This window comes from Amia ocellicauda, chromosome 17 (genome assembly GCF_036373705.1).
Source record: "Amia ocellicauda isolate fAmiCal2 chromosome 17, fAmiCal2.hap1, whole genome shotgun sequence".
NCBI classification, from domain to species: Eukaryota; Metazoa; Chordata; class Actinopteri; order Amiiformes; family Amiidae; genus Amia; species Amia ocellicauda.
The window spans coordinates 27,736,686-27,750,386 of record NC_089866.1 but is presented as its reverse complement, the minus strand read 5'-3'; the positions used below and the strand labels follow the sequence as shown (position 1 = coordinate 27,750,386).

At 37.3% G+C, this 13,701-nt stretch overlaps 1 protein-coding gene across 3 annotated transcripts in view; it reads left to right on the top strand.

Moving 5' to 3' along the window:
* Positions 1-13,701, top strand: part of LOC136712817 (RNA-binding protein EWS) — a 28,855-nt gene that overhangs the window by 10,817 nt on the left and 4,337 nt on the right. The window contains exons 4-14 of one of the 3 annotated variants that reach the window (XM_066689605.1): positions 2,751-2,877; positions 5,487-5,682; positions 6,433-6,600; positions 6,772-7,082; positions 7,297-7,489; positions 9,749-9,786; positions 10,533-10,565; positions 10,799-10,914; positions 12,547-12,676; positions 12,987-13,103; positions 13,228-13,369. In XM_066689605.1, the coding sequence (XP_066545702.1) occupies positions 2,751-2,877; positions 5,487-5,682; positions 6,433-6,600; positions 6,772-7,082; positions 7,297-7,489; positions 9,749-9,786; positions 10,533-10,565; positions 10,799-10,914; positions 12,547-12,676; positions 12,987-13,103; positions 13,228-13,369 (1,571 nt within the window). Of the gene's footprint in view, positions 1-2,750; positions 2,878-5,483; positions 5,683-6,432; positions 6,601-6,771; positions 7,083-7,296; positions 7,490-9,748; positions 9,787-10,532; positions 10,566-10,798; positions 10,915-12,546; positions 12,677-12,986; positions 13,104-13,227; positions 13,370-13,701 lie in introns of all 3 variants that reach the window. The other 2 variants (XM_066689606.1, XM_066689604.1) reach the window with 2 other exon arrangements.

The following is a 13,701-nucleotide window of genomic DNA, read 5'->3' as shown; positions in this document are numbered from 1 at the left end:
GCACTAAGGGGCCTAAAGTGTGCCAAGAAAACACCATTACACCACCACCACCAGCCTGCACAGTGGTAACAAGGCATGATGGATCCATGTTCTCATTCTGTTTACGCCAAATTCTGACTCTACCATCTGAATGTCTCAACAGAAATCGAGACTCATCAGACCAGGCAACATTTTTCCAGTCTTCAACTGTCCAATTTTGGTGAGCTTGTGCAAATTGTAGCCTCTTTTTCCTATTTGTAGTGGAGATGAGTGGTACCTGGTGGGGTCTTCTGCTGTTGTAGCCCATCCGCCTCAAGGTTGTACATGTTGTGGCTTCACAAATGCTTTGCTGCATACCTCGGTTGTAACGAGTGGTTATTTCAGTCAAAGTTGCTCTTCTATCAGTTTGAATCAGTCGGCCCATTCTCCTCTGACCTCTAGCATCAACAAGGCATTTTCGCCCACAGGACTGCCGCATAATGGATGTTTTTCCCTTTTCACACCATTCTTTGTAAACCCTAGAAATGGTTGTGCGTGAAAATCCCAGTAACTGAGCAGATTGTGAAATACTCAGACCGGCCCGTCTGGCACCAACAACCATGCCACGCTCAAAATTGCTTAAATCACCTTTCTTTCCCATTCAGACATTCAGTTTGGAGTTCAGGAGATTGTCTTGACCAGGACCACACCCCTAAATGCATTGAAGCAACTGCCATGTGATTGGTTGGTTAGATAATTGCATTAATGAGAAATTGAACAGGTGTTCCTAATAATCCTTTAGGTGAGTGTATATATATCGTGTGCGTGAGAGAGATTTGTAATTTCTAAATCTGAATTCCAATAATGGGTTTGTTATTAACGAGGGCGGCATTGTGCTTTGGCAAAATTTAACTTGTGTTGTGTGTTGTGCTGATCTGTCAAATTTTGCATACAGCGTTTTGAATAAATACAACAGATTAATTGCGCAAATGCCACCTTTTTGTTCTTGTAAGAAACAATGATGTACTCGGATGCATTTAACTGTATGTATATTTAAAGATTACATTTAGATGTGTTATTACCTACTCTTGTAAAAACAGTACACGTTGTTCTGCTGCTGTATGCGTCGTGTCTGCAGACTGTATTCGCCCAATGCACACGATAACACGTTATGTAGTTTAGTCACCCAACCAATATATTTTGTACATTTAAAATCAGGCAGTCCTCGACTTGGTTCATATGCTTTGCTTATGTTGCTTTTATATGCACATTTGATTTGCTTATTTAAGGTTGTGTTAATTAAAACCTGCACTAGGAAAACTTTTACCTCTCATGGCCACATTGTGCCATCTTTAATGTTAATATTTTAAAGTGCTTAGTGCTGCTAATGTTATATGTTGTTTGTCGGTTTTCAATATAAAACTTGGTGAAATGATTTCAGTGTGTGTATCTTTTTGAACATTTCCAGCACATTTTAACAATACTGCGATAATACTGATAACCGTGATAATTTTGGTCACTATAATCGTGATATGAAAGTTTCATACAGATTCATCCCTAACAGTTTCTAAAATTAGGTCTTTGTTTTAAACCCAGCAAAACAAAATAATTTGTTCAGTATACAGTATTTACAAAATATAATTTGTATTTGGGGGTGGTGGAAGGAGTGACCATTTTAAGTAATGCTACTTTGAAGTCCTTGAAATGTTCAATTTTATTTTTATTTTTTTTCACTAAATTTTTTGCTGGTATGTGGACATGTTGATGGGGTTTTGTATTTCTATTCGATTATGGTGTGTAATTCCTTAAAAACATTTGCAGAGACCAGCAGATACTAATGCAAAGTATTTATATCTGAGGGAGATTCCATAACTTAAATACCTTCTACTAGGCTAAGGTTATAGGAACTTTTTGAAGAGAATAAACATTGTTTTGACAGTAACAAGTGAGCATACTGAATATACATGGATTTAACAGTAAAGACCTTAAAATGTTATTCACTTTTACACACTGAATGTACATGGAAGTACACAAGTATTGTTGCATTTTGGTTGCGTGTTTAAAACTAGTCATTAAAGATTTAATTGAAGTTAGTGTACTGGTGTTCACTGATTTTAACTGACTGTGTGATTTGATTGATAGTAGCTTAAGCCAGGTAACGCAAAACAATGCCAAATCTACATGAAGGCTACATTTTGGGTGTTACAGCACAATAACCTGTAATCTACTATGGTGAAATTATAATTGTATGTGCTTGGTGCTTGGTCAGTGCAGAAAAGTGCAATTTTTAAAATGAGGTTTAGTTTACCAAAGCTGTGAGGTGCTGCAAAGTCTTTGACAATGCACCTTGAAATTGATTTAAAGTGCTTCAATTTGACATTTGAAAAGCTGTATGAACCCTGTGTACATAGTTGCTGCTGCTTAAATGCACCAGTGTGCATTAATGGAATGACTAATTCAGATTAAAGGGATCCTGGAGATTTAATCAGTAAGTAGTTTACATGACCACCTTGCGCTGGGACGAATTAAGTGCAGGCTAAGAGAGATGGTCATGTAAAACGCAAGGCCCTATTTATAGTATATGAAGCATTTTCCATCTATCCATACCTAGGTAATTTTCCGCTATCCATTGGATTGAAGTGACAATTTTACTTGTTTTGAATGTTGACATCTTTTGTATTTAGACCTGATTATGGAAACTATTTTGTAGTAGTATTATTTTTTTACCCATGTAGAGTGTATGACAGAATTATGAAAATATTTGAGCTCAGCATAACTCCCCCTTTCACCAGAGTTATGGCCAGCAAGGATATGGATCTTACAGCCAGCCTGCTGATTCTACCTACACTCAAGCTGGGTCATCTGCAGGGGCCTATGGTCAGGCAGCATATGGGACTTCCTATGGGCAGCCGCCTACTGGTAAGTGTGCATGTATATGAAAGCATTATCATTCTAGAAGAGAATCCTTGGGTTTTAGGAGTTTTACCTGTGTGGCAAATCCAGGGGCAAACAACTTTCATAGCATTCTGAATGCTTGCAAAATAGATTGAGGGTTATTTGAGATCCAAACTGTGTTTTTGTTCAGTTTCTAGGTTTTTAATGAAGTGCTTAAGCCCTGGACACACCAGACGCTTGAGAGATGCTTGGCTCTCGACCAGTGGCAGTCCAGTTATAGTGGTGACATCACTCAATATTGTTCATTATGGCACAGATGTATTATGTACTTTTATAATATTATTAACTGGTTTTTGAAGTTGCCTATGGGGTTTGAATCCAATGTCCCCTTCATATTAGGAAAGGAAGTTGATCCATCTAGCCTAACATAATTAATATATCCCTTCTCCACACCCCAGTTTATATCTTATTAAATTGTATAATCGCTGATTGGCCAGAAGGTGGGTCCAAATCAAAACAGGACATAAAGCACACGCATACAAAAATAAGCACACAGACATTTACTTATCAATGTTTAAATGCACACAGTACAAATGATTATTAAACTAAGGTAAATGTTCTTTATTTTTAGAACAGTACATTTACTTTTATTGTACAAATCCAAGTAAGTCGCATAATTGCGTTTTCACAGTATGCAGTGAATAGCATTTATTCAGTTCAAAGGAAAGAAAACTGGACTGAGCACTGCTACACCAGTATATTCAGTATTTAATTAAACAATACCTCATCTCACTGTGCTAATCTGTCATGGCACAGATCACAGTGTTGAAACAGGTCTTATATCCTTCACAAAGGGCAAATGCTTTTGCATTTCCTATTCAAGGGATTTCCTGACTTCATTAACGAAACACCAGCCACTTGCAATCAACACGATTTTATAAATCAAATGTATTGAAACAATTCAGAATATGCTAGTGCTTTTGTTTATATATTTGAATTGGAGGTGGGGGGGATGTGTTAATTTAAAATACATTTTCCAAACCTGTACCTCCACCTCCTCCTCATCTGTTAATGATTCAGTGGGGTTTTACCAAAATACTGAATACAAAATACTTTTAACCGTAAAATATAGTTCTGTAATTTTATTGTTTTGTGCAAAATGGAATCTCTGCCTTTTGACGTTTGGGAGATGTCTTGGTGTGGCACTGTACGCATCGTCAAGGTTGAAGCATTGTAACGTGCTGGTGTGTCATGGGCTTTATGTGGTCCTTTCTTGCAGAATTCCAAATTTAAAGCAATGAAGAATTTATAGAATGTGAATTAGGAGGGCAGCTAAGGCAGGGGTCTTGGAGTGGTGGTTATAGGGGAATTTAGCTAGCAAGCACGGCCATAGGGGAAATATATAAACTTCAGAAGGCAATTTAAAACTAGTTATTAATTGAAAATTTGTACCATCAAACGTCACTATGAAATTGTGTATTTTTTTTCTGTTCATGATTTTAAAGAAATAGAATTGTCATTCAAGAGTATTCAAATACCTTTTTAATTAAAATTGTACTTTTTAGGAAGGTATAATTTACAAATTTACTCTGCTTCTTCTGTCATTGCTACTCGAAAGCAGAAGGGACTACTACAGGTTTGGGCATTGCCATTGTTTGCATGGAACTTCCATTTCATCCATTCCATTTTCCATCTGAAAGTTGTGGAAGCCTTCTGAGGACTAGTCATTCGCACACTGCTGTTGGTGAACTTGAGGTTAAAAGGATAATAGTTTGGTAAAGTAAGCTTAAACTTAAGTGTTAGATCTTTATCAAAACAGGATGACTTATTTATTGGGGGGGGGGAATGCATTATATATAATATATATGATGGAAGACTGAAAGCATGCATCAGTCCAAGGTATAAAACTCATCAAGTTTAGAGTATTTTCATTCTTAGTGTGAATTTAACATTCCAAACATAAACATGGTGTTGTTATCAAGGTGCTTGTAACTCCAACACAGTTTTTTAGAAGAAAAAAAGTGTAAAGTCATTTTTCTGCATGTGATCAGTTCAGGATATTCTTACTACAAGATCTGCAAAATTAAATATCAAGCATTAAGATATTTGTCTTTTTTTTTTTATATCCATCTGTCTATCCATCTATCTATCTAGGAAATGTCAGGGATAAATCAGTTTTAGAGTTTTTTTTAATTTATACAGTATCTTTGGGAACACAAACCCAGTTTAAGCATACTAATTGTTAATGCAAGATACCTTAATTTTACTTTCTTAAAAATATCTGATAATTTGAATTTCCACTATTAATGCACATACACAATATTGATCTTGTGGTCTCAAAGGACTTCCTACAATTTTTCTAACATAATTTATAAGCTTTTGAGTTTTGTTTGCATGATTCTATAATTGTATGAATTTTATTGAAATGGAATAGGTACTTTCTGTCAATAAGCCTATGCCCTTGCTCAGAAATGCCCATTACAGCTGTAAGAAACTCAGTTCATCCTTTTCCTTCAGCAAAAATGTCTTTATGCACTTCTTTGCAACTCCAGGCGTAAGTATGTAATTGTTTTGCATTCATGTGTAATTTTAAATGTTTATCCACTCTAAATGAAACTTGAAATTCCTAGCAGGTTACAGTGCAGCACCTGCAGTGCCGCAAGGTTACAGCCAGCCTGTTCAGGGATACGGTGCAGGTGGATATGATACCACTACAGCTGCTGCCACCACTACTACAACTCCAGCCAACTATGGCACACAGCCAGCATATGCAGCACAGCCGGCCTATCCTGGCTATGGCCAGCAGCCATCTTCCTCAGCCCCCTCAAGGTAATTCTTGGCATAGTGCCCTGTTTATTGTATTGTACCTGGTCACTGGTAACTTGAATCTGATGCCAGTTTCAGTTCTGCACATCTTCCTGTTGTGCTCCTATATTATAAAAGTAATTAATTATTCCATGACTTCTCTGAAAATATTGGTTGGGTTTAAATTGGAAGCAATTTAATTAGAACAAACTTCACGGGGGAACCAATTACATTTTATCATGATGTTGCTTTATAAAGACACTACCTAATGTGATGTACATTAGGGACCACCCACACGCATTGCTATTTTTTTGTGTTCCACTATGCAATGCTTGCTAGGCCACCGATTTAATTGCTGCTTTCAGCTACAGTGAGGGGAAAAAAGTATTTGATCCCCTGCTGATTTTGGTATTTCCTTTTTGTTTAGTTTTTTCTGCTTGGGATTCATGGATAGGAATTTAGAATTTCAGTAGTTTATTAATCTGTGATCTATGTGAAACCATAGTTGTTGAAGACTCTACACGTGAAGAAATGTAATGCTACAATATACTAAATTAAGTGGACATCACCAGAAGATAATTTCCATTTAATAAAAATCGAAATCTTAAATTTGCAAGTTTGTGATGCAAAGCTTCACATCAGAAAAGTTCTGGTATCGGAACCATTCCAATAAGTGAAACTTTTAGTATATGTTGTTTATTTGTGTATATACCTTAACCCCCCTTCTCTCGCTTGGTGGAAGGAGCTTATAACCTGACTAAATTTAACTTCCAGAGCACAGGAGGTCAGCAAGTCACAGGAGAATCCCCCGGGCCAGTCTAACCCAACCAGCTACACCCAAGGCAGCCTAGGCTACAGCCAGAATAATTACGGTTACCCCCAGGTGCATGGCTCTTACTCTCTCCAGTCAGGCAATGCCCAGACTTCCTATCCTTCAACCAGGTAATTATTCCAGCAGGTAGCCTCTGATGTTTTGGGTAAGGTAGACCCAGCTTGTTTTAATTTTTTGATGCCTATGACAACAGTTGTCCTAGTTTATAAGATTATCACCTCTGTAGGTTTTTTTTTCCTGATGCACTCCTTGCCACTAATCATTCATTTTATTTGCCATAGCTACAGTGCCAGCAACCAACCTGCCAGCTATGACCAGAATACCTACTCCCAGACTGGCAGTTACAGCCAGCAAGGTGGATATGGACAGCAAGGAAATTACAGTCAGCAAGGCTCCTATGGTCAACAGGGGAACTACCCTCCACCACAGCAGCAGCAACCTCCACCACAGCAGCAGCAGCCACCACCACCACCAACCAACTACCCTCCCCCGTCGAACTCCTATGTACAGCCACCTCCTAATCAGTATGGTCAGCAGGCAGGAGGCAGCAGTTATGGACAGCAAAGTGATTATAATCCACCTAGTCAGTACAGTAAGGGTACTTCATTATACTTTGAAAAATAATTGTATATACTGTTATTTTGTTGTAAGAAACCAAAATACCGAAAACACCTTTGAAATTTAAATTTGAAGTTTAATTTAGCCCAGGACCTTTGGAATCTAGCGGTTATTTGGGATCTTTTTATAAATGTTTTTTTGTAGTCGGCAGCTAACAGCATTCTGATGGTTTTCATTTTGCTCCACAGGTAATTATAGGCAGGATCACCCTAACAACATAAGTAGTGGCTTCTCCGGGTCAGAACCTGGCAGTTTCCCAGGTCCTGGTGAGAGTCGAGGTATGGGAGGGGCAGAGAGCCGGGCCCGTGGAAGAGGTGGCTTCGACAGGGGTGGCATAATCCGAGGAGGAGGTCGAGGGGGAATGGGCCGTGGAGGCATGGGGTAAGGACGCACCTTAATTTTTGTACTCGCTCCTTAAATCCACAGGAACATGAGTTATTAAGCTGAAAGGAGTGGTTAGGAGTTTAAGCATTATATATCTTTAGCACTGATCAGGCCACCTTGCCTTAAAATGTAAACATGCCCTCCTCCACAGTAAGTTAGAATTGAAATTGCTATACTTATTAAAGAGTATTGGATTATACTAGAAGGTCATTTATAGACATTTGCACCTATGGTCATTTCAACCCACCTTCAGTAAGGCAACATTGGTTGAAGAGCTGGAGTAAGCACAAAGTCTCCCTAGTAGTATCCTCCTTAACTGCTGCAAAATATTCTTGCAGTTTTCCAGCTTTGAGAGACTTTGTAGCACTTCTGTATAATTGATTTCAAAATAATTGAATGGCAACAATTAAACATAATGTATTACAGAATCGTATTGGTTAATGTTTGCCCCAGCTCATGTTCAGGTTGATATGCAGGATGCTACTATGCAATGCAAGAGGGTGGAACTTGAAAAATACATTAATTGCTACCGATGAATGCCTGCAGCACCATTTGTTGCCATTGTCCTAATCTGACTTTGTAGCTTTTCAGGTCATGTAGAAGGTAAGTTATTTTGCGATGGGGATGCCTAAAGATGGATTTTTGAAGTCCTCAGCTGTGTCATGAAAGGTTTTATTTAAACAATGCTTTGCTGTAGCATCCTGCATGTTTAAAATGTCTGTAGGTATGTAATACAGAAATAAGTGGAACCCCTTCAGGAATAGGGTTGTGTAATTGCCCATTACTTAATTCTTTAACCAAAATATATTTTTATAGAATGTTTTTCAGCAGTTGTAGACATTAAAATATGTAAACTATAGACTAAAGGGGTTTCCTGAATGCTACATTTCCCTGAAAGTAGGGGGGGATGAATTTTGATAATTGAAAAGGTGAAAGCATTTTTTTGTTTTTTATAAATCCTTTTCCCAAACAGCTTTTTGTATGTTGACTTCTCATCAGCCTATTTTGCTTACATTCTTAAAGTCTGGGAGTGTATGAGGAATCAAAATGACTATCAAAATAAGTTGTGAACTTCCAATTGAGTATTCATCCAATCGATTACATACACAGAGCCAGTATTGTGAAAATATTGGTTATAACTACCTAGCAAGAGGGGATAGTTTTGATTTACAAGAAAGAGGCAAGGACTTTTCCCAAGTCTTTCTTTATTGGAGAATGCTTTCACCTTGGATAGTGCACAGGTAAGGAGAAACAATGTGGTTTTGAAATGCCGTTGCATTGCATATGTATTATGTAAAATTACTCTTGAACTTGAACACTCTTTTTAACATGCTTTGTCGCATTTATATGCTACAGGTTACAAAGTGAGAGCCATGTATACACCAATACTTTAAAAGTACCTGTACTCAGTACTGAACCAGCAGCGTAATGAAAGCGGTGTCTGCATATAGATGGAGATGTCTTTAAATCTGTGAAATGTGAAATTGTATCTTTAAAACATGTAATTTAAAAATGATGGATTATGTAATCCATTTTATGTAAGGTATTTGTATGTTAGAATTGTGTAACTTTAACCTTTTGTATTAAAAAAAAAAAGTGTAAATGGTGTATTTTCATTTTAAAAGCTGCATGTATCAGCTCAAATTGTAATTATTATTTTTGGTGCAGCTTTTTTATGAAGGTACAGTCTAAACATGCCAGTTGATTCCCATAAATCAAACCTTGTCAGCATTGTTTTACTTGTTTAACTGTTTTGCATCAGAATTCTCCCCACCACCACCCCCCTTAAAAATATATTTCCTCCTTATTATACTTCATAATGTATAAAGTAAGTCAGTGTTTGAGTGCAGTACTCTATAGTACAATTAATTTGGGTCAAGGGAGAGTCATAAAAAAGCTGCATCTGAAATAAACAATTTTATGATGTATTAAATGCAGGGTTTTAAACCCAGATGGTAATAAAGATGACCCCCAATCTCCCCCTCCCCCTACACACACACACATATACACACACAAACTTCAAACTGTCCAGTTACTCCCCTTTTTGAAGAATGACTTGAATGGAACATGGAAAAAGCCAAACCCCAATCAATCACCACATGTAATAGATCCGCAATCCTATGTTAATCTGTCACTTGGGGTTGTTGAAATACCTAGCCAGAACTGTGTCCACTCCCAACCGAGCTCCCTGGGCTCGAGGTACGGAACTGGCTCTTTAAGGGAAAATCGCCTTCATTTCTCCGTTTATTTCCCCAGCATCGCTGGAGACAGAGGTGGCTTCATTAAGCCTGGTGGTAAGTTTGAGTATTACACTGGCTAGTAAAAAGAAAAGAAAATAGTAAATCCACTTTTAAAAATATATACACTTGCATTGGTGTAAAGTTTTTCTAGTTAAGTGTACTGCCGGCCATAAAGTTGGGTATAAATAAGGGGTTCAAACTAGGTTTTCAGGGCAAGGTAAAATTACCAAGCACAAGGGGTAAGGTTTTTTTTGTTTTGTTTTGTTTTCCTCCTCTTCCCCCCTCTATTATATGTAAATGGAGTAAATCAGTCACAACCAAGGAAACCATGAAATGCAAAGTATGCTGTTTCACACAAACTAAAATAATTTAAGTGAATTTAGTGTCTTGTCACATTGCATATTAGTACAATGAGAACTGGTTTGAATTTTAAGAGACCCTTGTTTTAGGATGGATTCCCTTTTGAACCCCTGGTATAATAGTGGGTTTTTAGTGGTTTTGGGGCCACTTTAAATGGCTCATCTTATATTTAACTGTGTATTGGAAATTTGTAATGTCATTTAGTAGAATTTAGTAATTTTAATAAAGGTATTTGAGAGCTTAATTTAGATGTCCTGACAAAAGGGGAAAAAAATGATTTAAAACATGAATGCTCAAAGGTTTTACTTCTGAGTGCCTGAGAATGCTCAGATGAGCAAGTGACCCTGGGTAAATGCACATAGGAAGACATTTATTTAGGTGGTTTTGTTCATTAATGCCCTCTAAATTCTTAATTTTCTTTCCCCTTTCACGAAAAATAGGGCCCATGAGTGATGGACCAGAGCCTGAAATGGGTATTTTATTTTTGTTGCTTAGAATTTAACATGTAATGTTTTACATGAACTGCAGTATTTAAATTACTGATGGAAAATTGACATTTGATGCGTTTTAATAGTAACTGAATATTAATTTTTTTGCTGTGTTTTAAAGATTTAAATGACAGCCTCCCTGGAATTATTGTAATGACTTACACAAAATAAAAGTGTGTGTGTGTTTACACTAAACCTTTGTTTTCTTGTCCTTGCAGCTGTTCCTGAAGAAATAGATGACTCTGAAAACAGTACCATTTATGTTACTGGGCTTTGTGAAAATGTAACATTGGATGAAGTTGCAGACTTCTTTAAGCACTGTGGAATCATTAGGGTTTGTATAGGTTTTTACTACAGTTTGTAAATTCTCATTAGGTAATCCTTAGTTTCCTAACAAAGATCAAGGGTTTGCAAGAGTTTGAATATCCTAGATCCTGGGTCCGGAACATGTTTACTTAGAGCCAAACAAAAATTAAGGGGGGGGGGGGGGACAAGAGAAAACAAACAAATTACATAGAAATGCACACACAGCAGCAGTATTGTGCTGGTAGTAGTTCTGGTAGTTCTACAACAACAGTACGTGACACCCAAGCTAACTGTAGGCTACCACACACAATACTAGGCTACATAAAAAGCACTATTTTACTCACCGACTGCTGTTTTCTAGCACTCCTAAGACACCACAAAAGTCCAGAAGATTGCATCATAATCAAGTGATTAACAAGTGATTGTTGCTGCATCGGTTTGCCGAGTGCTTTGTTTTCGTAACTGGTGAGATGCATGCAGGTGATGGTGAGAAGGACTGCTCGCATGTGTATGTTGAGCCAAACATTCTCTGCACAGCTAGTTTAGTTGTTCAACTGAACATGAAGCAGGCAGCTATGTCGTCTGATTAAAATTCAGCTCTCTGAAAGGTAGGCTCACATACCGGCCAAAATTACGTCAATTACGTATTTTTTACCTCAATATTTTGAATGTATTGTAGTTTACACATTCATAATTATAAAGTATGCTAATTTTAAAGCTTATTTCATTTGAAACATTTGGGAGCCATATAAAATCCTAAAAAGAGCCACAGGTTCTTGACCGCTATCGTAGATGTAAATACTCTGCTTTATTTACTTTTATTGTAAATTCATATACAGTTTAATTCCAAGGAAATCAAATACAATTCCAGCCATCCAGTATAGTTTTCTGATTCATTATAAATGTAAAACTTCCCCTGTAAAAGCAGTTAAATCATTAGATTAACTTTATTCACTTTGTTTAGTTAAGGCACACCAGTGTACAGTTTGCTAGAAAATGTACAATGAAACTTGTTGCTTATACATTTGTTTTTACTTGATGCTATATTTTGTAGAGAATGTACATCGAATGTCTATGGATAGACCATTATTAACAATACATATTTATCCATATTTTTAATGAGGCTATAATTGTTAATTAACCTAACTGTAAATGGGAAGAAGTTTAAATCGGTTTCCTATAGTACCATCATAAACAAGGCAATGAATTTTTGTTGCACACCATTTGTTCTCCTAGGATATACAGCAACTTTAAAGACAATCAACATTACAACATATGAACTAGGAACAACAACAACAAAATTATAGTAATTATAGTAAACTATACTTGTATAACCATAGATCTAAAATGCAATAGAAATGCCTGCTGTTTCTTGTGCCTTTGTGGTGGATTTGTATTGGCATGTTTAATACATAAACAGTTTGTCCAATCTGTGTCAGTTCAACAATTTTTTAAATATTCCAAAATACATTAGTGACAATATTGGATTGAGTCATTCAAGGAAATTTTAAATTACAAGTAGAAATTCTGCAACAATTCACTATTGCAATATTTCTGATTTTAAATATCATTCATATATGAATGATAGAAATTTTAAATTAATCAGAAATGTATTGCCATTATGTCTACAAGTACACTTAACCATATCTCTGCCCCACAGATTAACAAGAGAACAGGGCAGCCTGCAGTTAACATTTACACAGATAAGGAAACTGGGAAACCAAAGGGTGATGCCACACTGTCCTATGAAGATCCCCCTGCTGCAAAAGCTGCAGTAGAATGGTTTGATGGTATGTTTTTTTTTTTTTTCCACTGCTGTATCTTTCCATTGATGCATCTCGTGATGAGGAGCCTTCTTTATATAAAATGTACATTGCTGACTAACCTGTTGTGTTCCCACTTTGTTATAGGTTGTCTTGCCCTGCTAATGTTTCTGGGCAGTTTTCCTTGACTTCCAATGTGAGGTTAATCCTTCCTGCCACACTGCTGGCAAATACTGATGAAAACAAAAGTCTTCGAACAGCTTTTTATGAAATGTTGAACTGACTGAATAGTAAGCGCCATAGATCCAGCTTGTATTGAATCATTTTTCCTTCCCAGGCAAAGATTTCCAAGGGAAGAAACTGAAGGTATCCATGGCTCGGAGGAAGCCTCTGATGGGGCTGATGCGTGGGGGTATTCTCCCTCGAGATGGGAGGGGGCTGCTTGGACGTGGAGGTATGTACACTGAATTTTGTTTTTTGAGTTTAATCACTGCATTACCTGAGGCATTTAAGTTTGTTTTTTGTAATCCTTAGACAGCTATGGTGAAATTTCTAAACCAGTTGTTTGACTGATTTAGGTATGATGGGCCGAGGTGCAGGTGGCCGAGGTGGTGACAGAGGTGGCTTCATGCCTCGCGGGGGACCTCGCGGAGTTGGACGAGGAGGTCCTTCAGGTGGCAATATGCAGCAAAGAGCTGGAGACTGGCAGTGCCCCAACCCGTGAGTCAAACTGAACTTCTGTAAAAACCTTTTTAATTGATAGTTGTCTGCCGCTACTCCACCTCCAGTGAAACCAATTATACCACATATCCACTGGCCACGTTTAGGTGCACCTCTGCATGACTGGGCTGTAACTGTACACCTAAACTTTGCTGCCAGCGTTTCCATTCATTTTCGTAAGGTACAGTTGCCCTAGGAAGTGAGTGTGAGACATAAAAGGTCAGAATGCATTCTGGTATTTAGTGCTGAAATACCTTAATTTTTATTGCACTTTAATGTTTTTTACGATATCTAACAGTCTTATAGGGTGACCAGATATTCAAAAGTAGAAA